The sequence below is a fragment of the Xenopus laevis genome, chromosome 8S (genome assembly GCF_017654675.1).
Source record: "Xenopus laevis strain J_2021 chromosome 8S, Xenopus_laevis_v10.1, whole genome shotgun sequence".
Lineage (NCBI taxonomy): Eukaryota > Metazoa > Chordata > Amphibia > Anura > Pipidae > Xenopus > Xenopus laevis.
Window position 1 is genome coordinate 21,919,738 of NC_054386.1, and position 16,367 is coordinate 21,936,104.

Here is a 16,367-nt window from a genome sequence, read left to right on the forward strand (position 1 = left end):
CCATCACACATTTGTACAATTGTATAAAGTTGACAGTGAATGTACAAAATACATTTGTTACAGGTTATCGTAAGCCAATGTGAACCTAATATATTGAATCCTTGATTCATACGATCGGATCTATGCGTCTATGGGCAGCTTAAGCAGGAACAAATTCTTATTATCTGAATGCTTAGAAACATGTAGTAGCTGCTGCTTCGAATGTCTTAAAGAGATAAGCAGGATTAGTTGAAGCAATGTAAACAGACTCATTGTAATTATAAACTACATAGCTGAGATCTGAACCTCCAATATAATACAAATTATACAACACTTTTAAAACTTGGTAAAAAAACATGACACCTACCATTCCTGTAGTGCACAAGTTAATGCAGTAATGGCATGTCATGCTTCCATTGCTGACCTAGAAATGACAGTGACTGTACCCTTCTTCTGCTTCTGCTCTGCTTGTTTGGCCATGCGTCATTCATTTCAGTTTTACCATATACATATATGTTTGGTCCAATCCTGTAATAGCTGGACTGGGTTTATTTGCTATGTGGACAACCTCTTGCAGATGTTCATCATAATATAAATTGTATTGTCGCAATCCAAATTGCATTATGCGGTCACCATTATCTGCACTTGATGATCTAACCCAGTGATCCCCAACCAGTAGCTCGTGAGCAACATGTTGCTCTCCAACCCCTTGGATGTTGCTCCCAGTGGCCTCAAAGCAGGTGCTTATTTTTGAATTCCAGGCTTGGAGGCAAGTTTTGGTTGTCTAAAAACCAGGTGTACTGCCAAACAGAGCCACAATGTAGGTTGACAATCCACATAGGGGCTACCAAATGACCAATCACAGCACTTATTTGGCACCCCAAGAAAATTTGTCATGCTTATGTTGCTCCCCAACTCCTTTTTCTGCTGAATGTTGCTCACGGGTTCAAAAGGTTGGGGATCCCTGATCTAACCGTACCCAAACAACTTCTAGCTAAAGGCCAGAGTTTCCATCAGTGGACGGATACCATCAGTTCATTAATGGTAAAGTGAATTAAAAATATGCACCTACCTGCTCTACTGATATAAGTGAATGCATACAGGAATGTAAGTAAGAGTAAGTTTGTGTACAGCTTTTACATTAGGGTGAATACACACTTAGCTTATACAGCTAATTTTTGTGGCAACAAAATACCCTGCCATAGACAATACTGAGAATTGCCTCTGCTAAAGCACATTTAGTGTCTTAGTAAAGCCGATTATCCCTGTTGTCTATTTTGTAGGCATGGCAGGTAGTTGCTACCAGTAGCTCTGTGTGTCTTCACCCTGAGAGGTTTCATAAATATGGGGCTTTCATACCCAAGGTGATGCACCCTAAAGGCCTGTAAATGTAAGATTTTGGTGGCAAATGCTAATGCTAAAATATCCTTAAACTATATGCCGCCTCTTCCCCTGTAGACAAAACAGCACACCCAGCATATGATTAAACACCTTAGGAGCCCCTTACAACAATTTCCAAATGCTCACAAACCCCCAGAACAAACCCTACCAGGCTCACGTCCCACAGAGTAGGACAGGCAGAGTATGGCACACCCAGGGAGCATAGGGCAGGCAGAGTATAGCACACAGGGAGCATAGGACAGGCAGAGTATGGCACACACAGGGAGCATATGGCAGGCAGAGTATGTCACACACGGAGCATAGGGCAGGCAGAGAATGTCACACACAGGGAGCATAGGGCAGGCAGAGTATGGCACACACAGGGGGCATAGGGAAGGCAGAATTCAGCAGGAGACAGGGAAACCTATAGGGACTCTAAGATGGACACTGCTGCATACAGTGACACAATGCTGGTGTCCCTCCAGTAGTTTGTCTGAGGTGTAAACAGGTAAACAATGTGGACAGTTTGAGTATGGGTCTAAAGTGTGAACAGTACAGAGCTTTAGGGTGTGAACAATAGAATTGTTACAGGTGTGAACAATGCAGGAGTTTACTGTTTGAAAGGGGGACCATATCCGGCTCGCTGGGCCGCCAGTTGGACAGCCCTGCCTTAAATTATGGATTTGTCTAACATTGCTGAACTTGCACTTTGTGAGCATGTCACTGATTAAATACTCACTACTTTCTTTTCTTTGGAATTGTTTATAATAAAATGCACAATTATCTGAAGCATTTCCCAATTTATTATCCAGTGCATAAAGTAGATTGGTTTTCATTGCAATATCCTGGTCAGTAGGACTGTGAAAGTATAGTCCTACATTTATAGCAACATTGTCTGCCCTTTAGAGGCTGCTCCTCCTGGTTTTAGGGCCCTCTCAGATTATTCCTGCTCTCTGTTGTCTCTCAGCACAACAAAAGATGTCCGTGCTAGTGCCATAGGATGTAAGGAAGAAGCTAAATTAAACCCTCTTTTATTGGCGTTGTGTACTGAGCATTCAAGTACAAGTCTATCTGCACCCGCCTTCTAACTAAACAGGGTAAAGTTTAATGGCGCAGATTGGTTTCCTGAGCAACTAAGAGGTGTGTGTAAAAACAAACCATGCTGCTGTTTAAATGCTAGGTGTGTATACATGTTATTATCTGCAATGTGATCCCTTGTGTCTACAACACAGTCGATACATTGTGATGGCCCTTTAACCCTCTTGCTGCCATAGAGACTGGGATGCATAGCAATGTGGTGCCTGTTTGAGAGAGAGAAGGTTAAAGAAGTAGAGATTTATATATATAAACACGTTTAAACAGCTATCTGGTTACTAGGGCTACCTTATAAAACAGGCATTTGAATGGCAGAACAAAGTATGACTCAGAAACGGACCTGAAGAACAGAAAAATAAGCAATGGTAATAAGAAAATATATCAGTCCAGTGTCCACATAAAATTGCTTTCAGCTTGCAATCACTGACCCTAGCACCTAGAGGCAGAATAAAGACCAATTGCACATGTGTTGGTTGTCTTCAAACTGCAGTATTCTATAGTTAATTGTAAAACTGCCCCTTAAAGGAACAGGAACACCTAAGAATGAAAGTATTTTAACAATTGTTTTTACTAATTTTGTACTGGTAAAACAGGTGTGTTTGCTTCAGAAAGACTACTATCGTTTATATAAACAAGCTGTGTAGTCATGGGCGCAGCCATTTAAAGGGATTCTGTCATGATTTTTATGGTGTAGTATTTTTTACTTAAAAAGACTGCCCACACACCAATATTATAAGTTGTTGGGTTAGGAATTAAATTTTAAAAGGTAAAGTGAATTATTTGGTGTGTGGGCAGTCTTTTTAAGTCATTTTGCCTGGCCATGTGCTTTCAGAAAGAGCCTGTACTGCACCATTCATGGAACTGCTTTCTGACAGGCTATTTTACTCCTACTCAATGTAACTGAAGAAGTCGCAGTGGGACATGGATTTTTACTGTTCAGTGCTGTTCTTATATCCAACAGCAGCTGTTATCTGGTTACCTTCCCTTTGTTCTGCTGATGGGCTGCTGGGGGGGGTGAAATCACTCCAACTTGCAATGCAGCAGTAAAGAGTGACTGAAGTTTATCAGAGCACAAGTCACATGACTGTGGGCACCTGGGAAATGGACAATATGTCTAGCACCATGTCAGATTTCAAAATTTAATGTAAAAAACAGATTTCAGTGCACAATTAACTGATGCATTTTTAAAAGACCATGACCGTATCCCATTAAGCACAGGATACACAGTAGAAAAAGCATCCAAAATCATTTTTAAATCTGGTTTAAAATGGTCTATGGTTCTTAAAGGGATACGGTCATGGGAAGGGGAAAAATTTCAAAATGCATCAGTTAATAGTCCAGCAGAATTCTGCACTGAAATCTGTTTCTCAAAAGAGCAATTTGTTTATATTTAATTTTGAAATCTGACATGGGGCTAGACATATTGTCAGTTTTGCAGTTGCCCCAGTCATGTGACTTGTGCTCTGATAACTTCAGTCACTCTTTACTGCTGTACTGCAAGTTGGTGTGATATGACCCCTCCCTCCCCCCCCCCCAGGAGCCTAACAACAGAAAAGGGAGATGGCAGCTCTCTAAATACATAACAGCTGTCAATAGTAAAATCCAGGTCCCACTGTGACACATTCAGTTACATTGAGTAAGAGAAACAACAGCCTGCCAGAAAGCAGTTCCATCCTAAAATGCTGGCTCTGAAAGCACATGACCAGGCAAAATGACCTGAGATGGCACCTACACACCAATATTACAACTAAAAAAAATAAACTTGCTGGTTCAGGAATGAAATTTTACATGGTAGAGTGAATTATTTCCAGTGTAAACAGTGTCATTTAGAAAGAAAAACGACATCATAATGTATTCTCTAAATCTAGATGTTGCCAAACTTCCTACTACATAAGTCTTTAGAATGGTTAATTACTTAGAGATAACTCAAAAAAGGGTAATTCAGCTAATGAGTGGAACTAATTAAATGAACAGCCAGTGGTATGTCACACACAAACAGACTGCAAGAAGGACCTGCGGAGAAGAGAGTGCTTCCTCAGTCTGATTGGATCATCGTCAGAAGGATGTCTGCCAGTGTTCAGGGAATGCTCACAGACCATGTCATCTGATTGCATGATATACTTGTGTTGTGCACTATTTAGCCACAAATCCACCAATAACTCTGCAAGCTGCATAATTTTCTCTCTTGCTAGATTCTCACACATATTCTTTTATTTTTAAATTAGCAGCTGCTCTAGACTGAAAAGGCATTCATATGAATTAATAATAATCACTTTAACACAATGAAATTAGATGTGGGATGATTTTGGGCTCTATCCAATGATCCATGATACATTCAATTAAAGCTGTTCTATAAAGCTGTGCTTAACCCTTTTAACATATACATGGTCAGTTAACGAATGGCTGGATTTGTCCCCTCAGGTGAATGTTTAGACTCTAGAGTTTAGAGGCTCCATTGTAGATAGTTGGCCAGATTTTTGTATTAACTGCTAACATGAAAATTGGCTTGGTTAGTTATCATGTACATTGATAACTGTTAAGTGCGTATCATTTTTCTGCTGCAGCCATTTTCATCAGAAAGCTGTGAAATGATTCACTTGGTGCCCATGGAGGGGAATACTAAAAATCCAATGATTATGTTGTATGTAAAAGAGGCTCAATGTTATGTTTTGTTAATCTTAAATTGTGTTCATTATTGTTTGTACACAGCATAATTACAGGATTTTATTCTGTGTCAGCCTGATACCTATTGACTTTGCAAACTCTCGGCAAGTAATTCCATTGCAAGCAATATTTATCCAATTATTTCTGTTGCACTGACCTTGAGAATGAATTCTATTTATGGATACAGGCTTGTCAATGTTGTATCTGACATTTACTATAAAGGATATGGAGAATGCTTTCTTAGCCACCCTGAGATACCAACTATTAAACAATCCACCTCTCAACCGAATAATACTCCTTAAAGGGGTTGTTCACATCTAAACATTTTTTTTTTTTTTTTTTCATTTTATTTGTTTTCAGATTGTTCACCAGAAATAGAGTTTTTTTCAATTGCTTATATTTTTTTATAGTTTTTCCAAAATTGAAGCCTAAAGTTTAATGTTCATGTTTCAGTCTGGCAGCTCAGTGATCCAGGAGTAGATTCTGAACTGTTACAATTTGCTACATTTAGTTGATACATTTCTCAGCAGCATCTGTGGAATATTAGCAACTATTGTATCAATTGTAACAGCTGCCTTTTAGTGATGTGTGGTCAGACCCGATACCGATTTTTTGCTAAAGTAATACTCTTTTTAACTGCGTATCACTACACATTAGTATATTGTTTGCCTCCCTGAGCTGAAGGTCTGGGGTTTGAGCACCTGGACCCCCCCACTTCATAATTTTTAGTCAGTTAACCGCTATTTCTTACCATATTCAACACTGATGGGCAGATTTGTCAAGGGTCGAAGTGAAAATGTGAATTTTCGAGTTTTTTTTTATGGGCAAAACTGTCGAATTCGACTAGGGAATAGAATTTGATTAAAAAAATTTTAAAAATTCAAATTTGATTTTTGAAATTTATCATACACTGTCTCTTTAAGAACTTAAATTTGACTATTCATCACATTAAACCTGCTGAATTGCTGTTTTTGCCTATGGAAGACGTCCTGGGATCAATTTGGAGTTGCTTCCAGCCTTCCTGACATTTGTGTTTTTTGCACTGAGAAAACTAGAATCGAGTTTGAAAAACTCGAATCGAATCTGATTCGAATTTTCGGTTCGATCCTATTCACCCGAAAATTAAAAATTCGACTTTTTTTGATAAATTTCGATTGGTTGAATTTCGAGTCCATGGGAGTTTTAAAGGACAAGGAAAGTCTAAAATAGAATAAGGCTAGAAATGCTGTATTTTGTATACTAAACATAAGCATGAACTTACTGCACCACAAGCCTAATCAAACAAATGATTTATGCTTTCAAAGTTGGTAACAGGGGGTCACCATCTTGTAACTTTGTTAAAAATCTTTGCAAGACTAAGACTGGGCACATGCTCAGTGTGGTCTGGGCTGCTTAGGGTTCGTCATAAACAAAGCTGCTTGAATTCTGCATGGCTGGTAAGTAAGGTGGGGGCACCCCCTGCTGTACATAAGTATCATTGTTTCCCTGCTCAGCAGTTAGAGACTGTCTGACAATTCCTATCCACAGCAGTAAATGAAGGGAGAATCTCACTGCATACAGTCAGGTTTCTTATAAAAACAGTACACATTTTTTAATTAAAGTATATTGGAGATAGGTTTCATTAAAGAAAGTAAAAATGGGGTTTTATTTTTTTGCCTTTCCTTGTCCTTAAATAACTCCCATGAACTCGAAATACGTTCCTTGATAAATCTTCCCCAAAATGTCTCTCCAGAAATTACCTGATTTAAAACATTTCTTTGCCCAAAAAAAAAAAAAAATTTTTACAATGCTATTAGCCTGGAGTAAGAAATGTACCATTCCTAATTACAAGAATCGACCTCTCAAAACTGCTGTTATTTTAAGGCATTCTGCTGAGTGAGCATTTCATTCTGTCATATTGTCCAACAACATTTGGAGAAGCTCTTGGAGAGACCACAAACATTGCTAGTTGGCATCAAAGTAAAAGTTCTTCTGGGGCAGAAAGTGGATGAAAGAAGAGGATCTGCTTTAGCTAAGCCAGCCTTGTAGGGGTCTGTAGTATTTCCATATCTTTTCACTCACATAATTGAGCGAAGAATATAAGCAAGTTGTGTAACAAAGACGGGTTGCTTGTGCCTCCCTGTACAACTGCAGGCTGCTTACAAGGCTGACAGCTGAATGAGGCACATGTTTGCTTTTGTGTTGTCATGACAACAATGCAAATAAATGTAAAGACGAGCCCCCTCCCCAGCGTCCCTTTGTTTATTCTCTGCACAAGGAGCTAACCTGAGGTCCTTTTTTTTCCCCTCAGGATTTAAATGGAAAAGAACAACCACAAGAGTCTACAATGTAAATGGCTTATTTAAATATTGTAATGACCCCTATTTAACCACAAGCCGTAGTTCCTACCAAAAATCAGAAAGCAAGTGGCAATGGTGCCGCTAACATCAGTGATTTAGCGCTTCAGTCTATGAAATCGAAAAGGGCTAATTATAAGCCAGAGTAATAAAGATTTTAGCCGTGTATCTACAGCAACTGCAGGGTTTGCTTTGCAACTTATACATGAGAGGCTGGATTCTTGCCCTATCAATGAATGATACCCAAGGACTCTATAGCAGCAAGAATAGGGTAGAAAGAGAGGCAGTTATGTAGAGCACTAGTCTATGAAAAATATTTCATTGTTTTGTAACGTCGATTTGCTAACTGCCTGTGACACTCATACTGCTGCTGAACTGAAACTCTCAGCATCCCCATTCATATTAGCTGCACTAAGTGCCCCACTAGGCTGAGCTTTGTGTGAGACAGAGAATTGCCAATTAGTCTAGGAAGACTGCTGCTTCATAAGTCTTTTATCCAGTATGCATACAGATCATTTCTGGGATAAAATTCAGATTGTCAAGTGTTCTTTTTTTGGAAATCTACTTAAATCTCTTCTTTTTTTTTTGTGTGCTTCAGGCTTAGTCAGACATAACGCTTAACAAAGATGACACATAGTGATCTCATTAAGTTGTGTAACAGACCTATGTGTATCAGAATGCACACAACTGTGTCTACAAACACAGACAGGACACTGAGTGCACGTGCCAGCCAGCATGACCAAGAGTAAGGGAATGCACCGAACCACCAGTAATGCAACACTATGCGCATGCCCATTTAATTAGCATGACATTGATCTAAGTGACTGACTTGCACCTGCTAATCACACCAGAGACATACACATTTACCCAGCTAGAAGGATGATGCACAGTGGCACTTAGGGTTTTTATTGCCGCTTGCCTGTGGGCGCTCACCTTGGCCAATGTTCACTTGCCTTCAAAGGCACCCAAACAAAATTCTGCCTAGGCCAATTGACTAGTCAAACGATAACCAAGCCTTCTGCTGATACCAGTCAACTCGTCTCCCACCATACACACACCGAATATCGTAGGAGAATTTGTTTTGTACAATAATATCTGTGCATGTATGGCCACCTTAATTGTTGTCCTAGATATTGCTTAATAGCTGATACAGCAATGATTTCCAATATCTGCATTCTTCTTTCCAGGTAAGGAGGTCCCTGTACCTCTAAGGGGGTTGGACAGATAGGATCTGCCCTAAGGGGACCCGTCAGCCAAAAAAAATATTCAAAATCCTATTTTATCACATAAGTCAAGCAAAATTAACTTTTATTACATTATATCAATTATTTGAATCTTGTTTCCATCAGTCTGGGAATTCATAATTATAGCAAGCAGGCAGGAGCCATTTTTTGTGGACACTGTTATTAAGGCAGGCCTTGCATCATCTCAGAATCTTGTTTGTGCACCAGAATGGGGGACCTGATGTCTATCCCCGTGCCCTGGTTACACAATTAAATGGTGACAAGAACGGGGAATGTGGGGAGAGCAGTGACATCTAGGAAGTGCTGAATGGAAAGTGAAAGTAATTTTATGCCTAAGCCATAGAGGAGGGGCAGACAATATTTGAGTGACAGCTGAGATTTTTAAATGAGTTTACAACAGCTATGAATGCTTTCATAAAAATAGAATTTGGATTTTCAGGTTTAATTTGACTTTTATTATACAGCACTTATCCAGTGTCTGGATGACAGGTCCATTTTAAGAGCCTTTGCATTAGAAGTTTTTATTTTAGTCACTGCTCTGCACCATTCGTTACTGTGAAATGCAGGTATGGGACCTGTTATCCAGAATGCTCGGGACCTGGGGTTTCCCGGATCTTTTCCTTTAAATGCCAGTATCAATATTATATTTAATGCAAAGCTAATGGTAAATACAGCAAAATGTAATCAGCAGTGTAATATATTATATATACTGTATATAGACATGTATTTATAGCACCATGTGTGAATAGAAATCTATGAGCTCCTCCAGTCTGTGTGATTCATTCTCTTTTTATCATTCACATTCACTTCAGTTGCAGAAAAGATCTTTCAGATAAGGATGAATGCCACAGGCCGTCTCCGTTGCATTATACACATGGAAATGGAGCAGCTGGTGTGTAGCCAATGCACTTTTTGCTTCTACAAAATCAAATTCTCCCGCATGAAACCCAAAACAAAGTGGCATGAAGCTGTTAGCAGTAAATTGAATTTTTTGGTGTGTAATTTAGTAGAAGTAGTGACAAGCAAAAACGTGGAGGTCATTAGTCATTCCGTTTAATCTGCCTGGGTGTGATGTTTGTGTCTGTTCCAATTGCACACTTCATTTCCTTGGACACGGCACAGTCTGCTCTGTCTGTCACGCAGCCGCATTGCTCCCTTAGTCACTTTCGCCCTACGGCAGATGGGACGCAGTTCTGGGGCAGATGTTCTTTTCAGTCGATTCAGAAGTTGGCCTTGGATGTTTATCGTTGTTATGGTGACCTTGGTTTCCATGGTAACGCTGTTGCGACCTAAACGTGTGCCATGGTGTTATGGCTCGAAGAGGGATTGTGGTTTTCTCAGTGTGTGCAGCTTGCCATCTGTCAACTGGCAGAGATTGGTTCGGCAAAAGATTAGAGAGAATGGCAGTGACTTTTTATGTTTTTGTCTTTGTGGAATAGCCACCTGATTTCTCCCATGCACACTCTTGCCTCCTCATTTGCATAGTTAAAGGAGAAGGAAAGCTACCGAAGCAGTTTATTGGCAATGATAAGTCACAATAGTGCAAGCTATATTACTATATTTATTCTGCAAAATACTTTACCATACCTGAATAAACCGCTCTAGAAGCTCTCTCTGTTTGTTTAGGATAGTAGCTGCCATATTAGCTCGGTGTGACATCACTTCCTGCCTGAGTCTTGCTCATAGCTCTAGGCTCGGTTTACAGCAGGGAGGGGAGGGGGAGAGAGGAACAAACTGAGCATACTCAAGCACTAGCCTTGGAGATTTAAGATGAAATCAGGAAGTCTGATACAGAAGCCCATATGTACACAATAAAAGGAAAGAAATGCTGTGTTTCTTTTGACAGAGGACTCAGAGCAGCATTATTTTGAGGGTTTACTGGTGTATTTATATAGACCTTTCTGATAAAGCTTACTTAATTTTAGCCTTTCTTTCTCCTTTAAAGTAGGTATGGTGACAGCCTTTGCACAGCTTCTGTCAAATCAGAGACTCATTTTGTGTCCCCTATTCTTCTCACAAAAGGCTCTACCCAAAACACAAAATCATTTTTAACTTAAACCTGGTGTTGATGGTGGGTCTACTCATGCTCTCCATCCTTAAACTTTTTTAAGCTGCCCCACAATATCATGATATTGTTTAGCTAAACTGGTAAAATGACATCACAACAGAAACCCAATTGTAAATAATGTATCTATTGGTTGATTTTCCAGATTCCGACATTGACTCTGCTTCTGCCATGATGCTATTGAATTCTGCCCATGAGTTACAAACAGGTTGAGTAGATGCTTCTATATAGTAAAGTAGAAATCCATGTAGCAAACCCAAAGAAATCTCCTCATCTTAATGGAATTGCAGTCAATCTGGACTCCATAATCTTTCCTCATTCAAATGCATCTTGCACTGGCAGCCCGTAGCTCTTTTTTTTTATTAATCAGTAACATAACGAAAGCTCTTCGATTCCTACATCCCCAGAATATCTACACAAATCATTTTATTTAGTCTTACATGGATAGTGCAGCTTATTGGAAGCAGTGAGTTTTTCAGTACAGTGTGTGTGTATGTGTGTGTGTGTATATATATATAGATATATAGATATATAGATAGATAGATAGATAGATAGATAGATAGATAGATATATTTTTTTTTTTTTTTTTTTTATTTAACCTCCCAGATACTCTAGTATTTGCTTAGGATCCCCTGACTTTATAACAAGGTTACAGATATAATATATATATATATATATATATATATATATATATATATATATATATATATATATATATATATATATATATATATATATATATATATATATATATATATATATATATATATATATAATAAGAATATTCTAGCTGCCCCCACAGTTTGGGAAATGTTGGATTAGATTTAGTAAAGCAAATTATGGTAGTAAAGATGACTTTGTACAGAAAAATAACATTTTCTAAATGTGTAGCCCTCCGCAGAGCTGTTATTTATGATGTATTTATAGCCCCTGATACATATTTTGTGACAACATACGTTCCAATTGTTTCCCTACATAATGAGGCAGATCCTGCAGTAAGAGCACAGTCATCAATAATACGTGATTTAAACCATAATCTAGAGCTAAAAGCAGATGATTTTCAGCTATGGAAGGGAATCCCTCTTCACCAATGACTCATACACCTATTTAAATCAAATGAAGCACAGAACATTTTGCCCAGTAATCGCGTCTTTTTTTTAATACAAAACCTGCTTTCATTATATTTCTTTAGTTTTTAAAATGTAAATTACATTTCAGCCACTTAAATCTTAAAATAACAATGGAATAATAAATGACCAGACCATCCGTCTGTGTGTGAGGCCCCCTGCGCCTTTGTATCAAAAAATGAATGTGCAACGTGATTGCTACAGGATTGATTGGTCTATATGATAAACCTGATTGTTTAGGCAGCAGGTTTGTCTGCCCCAAATACATAACTAAACAAATTATCCCAGCACTCATTATACAACTTTAAGGATCAATTGGATTAAAGGAACTTGTCTGTATTTGGTAAAAAGTGACACTTTTAGTTACATGGTTTGTACAAAGTATACATAAGCTGATGCACCCCACCAAGGCGGTGTCTATGCATCAGTCCTACCTACTTGAAAAAAGGGTATTTTCTTTGGGGGGAGAAAGACCATACCTGCTTCTCTATTTATTTGGCATGACCTCTTCCAAAGAAAACATTTAGCATTATGGGTTTTAAGTAATCTGTAGGATTTATAGAGGGGCGGTGGTTGGGAGAGCAAGCATTAAAGGGAAAGCCACTTTCCTACATAGAATATACATAAGCAAAGAATGCAGCTCACCCATGTCCATGCCCCAAATACATGTCATCAGACCATCTGACCCCATCTTGTGTGGCCAGTTTAAGAAGATTATTGCTTGCAGCGGGTCCATTTTTTTGGAACCCGTACCCGCAATCCACAACCGGGACCGCAACACGTATTCTTACCCGATTGGACCCACTACCCGACCCGCAAGTACCCTATCCGCAACCCGGACCCGCGACCCGCTGACCATCAAGAATCAGGAAGTTCTTTCATTGTAAGTGACATCATCGGAAGTAGGCGTGATCAGAAAAAAGGAGTAAAAATCGCTATTGACAAGACCCGCGGCCCGACCCGCAGACCCGCTTCTATACCCGCACCCGGAACTTCTACCCGCAACCTGCAGGGTACCATAGGTTTTTGCCGGTAACCTGCGGGTACCCGACCCGCTGCAGGACTCTAGCATAATCCCCCTCCCAATTAATGCTTCCCACACCTATCAATGTGAAGGGCCACGTGGTGCCTCCAAAAATACATCATTGTTTGTTTATAATTGATTATCCTACCAGTGCAGCATGTGCCACCATGAAGAGTGATCAGTGGTGGGAATTGATGGTTAATGCATAGTTTTGCATGAGAAGAAATCCATTTCATGTCTTTAGTGACACTGAAAATAAATAAAACAAAAATGCAGATTTGTGGGTTATGCCATTTTAAGCATGGTAAGTGAGAGAGCAACATTTTTTCACAAATAGAGATTTATCAATAGTATTGTTGCATATCAGAATAACACTGCTTAAAGGAGAAGGAAAGTCGGTATTTACTTTGGGGTGCCAAAAGTTAGACACCCCCAAGTGATTATATTTACTTACCTCTAGGGATGCACCGAATCCAGGATTCGATTTGGGATTCGGCCATATGCAAATTAGGGACGGGGAGGGAAATTGCGTGACTTTTTGTTACAAAACAAGGAAGTTAAAAATGTTTTTCCCTTCCCACCGCTAATTTGCATATGCAAATTAGGATTTGGTTCGGTATTTGGCCGAATCTTTCGCAAAGCCGAATCCTAAATAGTGTATTTGGTGCATCTCTACTTACCTCACACCCCAGGCACCGGCCCGGGGTTATTCCAGTGAGAACCACAGAGCGATCGGCCGAACTTTAACGAAGAAATCCGCTATTTCATTCTACTGTGCATGTGTCTGCCCGGGAAATTTGGAGAAAGAAGAAGGAAGCCAATCTCTCTGTGGTGCTCACTGGAATAACCCCCGGACTGGTGCAGTTTTCTGCTGATATGAGCTTCAGCCCTATCAGGTAAGTATATATAATCACTTGGGGGTGCCTAACTTTTGGCACCCCCAAGTAAATATACCTTTCCTTCTCCTTTAAAACAATCCATTTTAGATTTACAGACATCTTAACAGTGCTAGGACAAAGTACTTCTCGTAGCAGCCTATAAAAGAATACAGCCCTCTCTGGTTGTCTCTTGGTTTGGGCTGAATAGGGTGAATTTTTTTACACACGACCAATTTACCGCTGGCAGCGCTGGAAAACGTATCCACGGGAGACGGTAGGAATAATATCAATGTCTGGCTTTATTTAAACATACATAGTGGTTTCAAAGTAGTGGGAGTGCCAAAAACTGACGCGTATCGTGCCCCACACATATAATAAATAGACACTGGCATGTATTAAAGTCGGATCCATTACTCTCACAATTAGGTTTGGCGAAACCACAATTCACGTATAGACGGGGCTACAATCTGAGAGATAAGTTATCCCCTAGTATGTTACCTGATAAGATTAATGAGAATAGGAACTGGTTACATATGGTAGGAACGTATATGTGTGGCGCTAACATTTGTAAATGCTGCAAATTTATAAAAGTCTCTAAGGAGATATGCAGTACGAGTAATGGCAGGATATATAAGAATAGAACATATGCTAATTGTAGAACTACAAATCTTATATATCTTGCCACGTGTCGATGTGGTAAACAGTATGTAGGCAAGACTAAGAGGAGACTGAAGGATAGGGTACTGGAACACCTAGCATGTGTGAATAGGAAGGATGTCTCATCAGCTATCGCAGCACATATAATGGATGAACATGACGATAATGCAAATTTTGTCTCTTTCCAGGTTATAGAGAATGTGAGAATGGGGAAGAGAAAAGGAGATTATGATAAAGTACTGTCAAAAAGAGAAATCAAATGGATGTTCACACTGGAGACAGTTACACCACAAGGTTTAAATAAAGAGTGTGACGTCAAGTATTATATAGATTAAGGCAAAACATTAATAATGAAACAAACAAATAATATAAAGAATGAATATATGATCTGGGGAGAGACAAACATAAGCACCTGTGAATAAATTTATAACAAATGTAAGCGATTTTTTGTATATATATATAAATAATCGAATAATAATACGTTTACTGATTGGTTTAAATAACCAATTGGTTAAAAATATGTATTATCTAAGCTTAGTTGCATTCTTAATAGAAGTATTTAACTTACGTGTTGAGAAAAGAAAAGTACATATTTTTGGGATATTGTGATAATATATACCTAAAGCAGAGTAATAATACATAGTTCTTTTAGCAATATTATGATGTTGATAATCTTATGAATTATATAGTCACTTTTATAGGTAATTTTAAAAAATTGATTGGCACTATTAAAAGATTTATACATTTTTTATACTAAAGATATGATCTATGACTTTTTCACATTTTTATTCCTTAAATATTTATGAAGCACATATATGGTGTGATTTTATAATATATGAAACCTTCATGTTATATAAATTTAAGGTGAACTAATATGTACAAGCACTATGTATACTAATTAATTGATTAATAGGCAACACGTGTGAACACAGCTATTTATTTGAATTTTTACGTCACTTCTATTGAACTCTGAAGAAGTGCCCAGTGTGGGGCACGATACGCGTCAGTTTTTGGCACTCCCACTACTTTGAAACCACTATGTATGTTTAAATAAAGCCAGACATTGATATTATTCCTACCGTCTCCCGTGGATACGTTTTCCAGCGCTGCCAGCGGTAAATTGGTCGTGTGTAAGTGAATGCTCGGCTGAGTGTTGCCGGGATCCCGCGATAGCTGCGGAGGACGTGGGAGAGTGGAAGGAGTGGGGAGAGCTCCGCCATCGATTTCTCTTTTCTAATAGGGTGAATTTTTTGCTTAGAATCTTGAAATTAGAAAACATTTGCTAGTTTTTGCTCAGTGAAAGCACAGTTTTAGTCTCCATGCATATTATTAAGTACTATTTCATGTGGGCCATACTTTTGTTCTCAATGGTCGGTTGTCAGTGAAAATACGAGAACGTGCCTCAGCTAACAGACTTTGCATAAGAAGCGTTTATGTAAGACTACCATAATCCCGTTTATTTTCAGTCAACTGCATACTATTCTGTCAAATAAAAGTGCTCTATCAGTCCTTGTCCTGGCTCTTTGTACACCCTAGGTATATACTGGCAATTATTACACTATATAATATCAGTTCATAGCCCACAGACCCATGTGACACAAAAATCATCTTCCTTTCTGATCACTGGTTGCGTTATTCACCTCTTTGTCAGCCAGAGACATGGGCAAAACCTGCACATTGTACATCATTGACTCTGTATGTTTGTGAGTATGGAGACAGATACAGGTGCAGAACTGTTGGTTGTATTGATGATGTGATTATGTTGCATTGCAGGAGCTGTAAAAATTTGAAGCAGTGTGGTTTGTACAACCTGTACTTCCATGGCATGAATCATCATTATCCTTATATGACACTGACACCTTTACACAGTGACTGTTCGATAATTCCTGTAGTATAAAGTTTACAGTCTTCGTTTCCA

General features: G+C 38.9%; 1 protein-coding gene across 1 annotated transcript in view; it reads left to right on the forward strand.

Moving 5' to 3' along the window:
- The window catches only part of foxn3.S (forkhead box N3 S homeolog), a gene marked incomplete at its 5' end in the record, with an annotated part of 68,395 nt that overhangs the window by 39,335 nt on the left and 12,693 nt on the right, over window positions 1–16,367 (forward strand). The window contains 1 exon segment of the mRNA NM_001096709.1: window positions 10,909–10,974. Within this exon segment, the coding sequence (NP_001090178.1) occupies window positions 10,909–10,974 (66 nt within the window).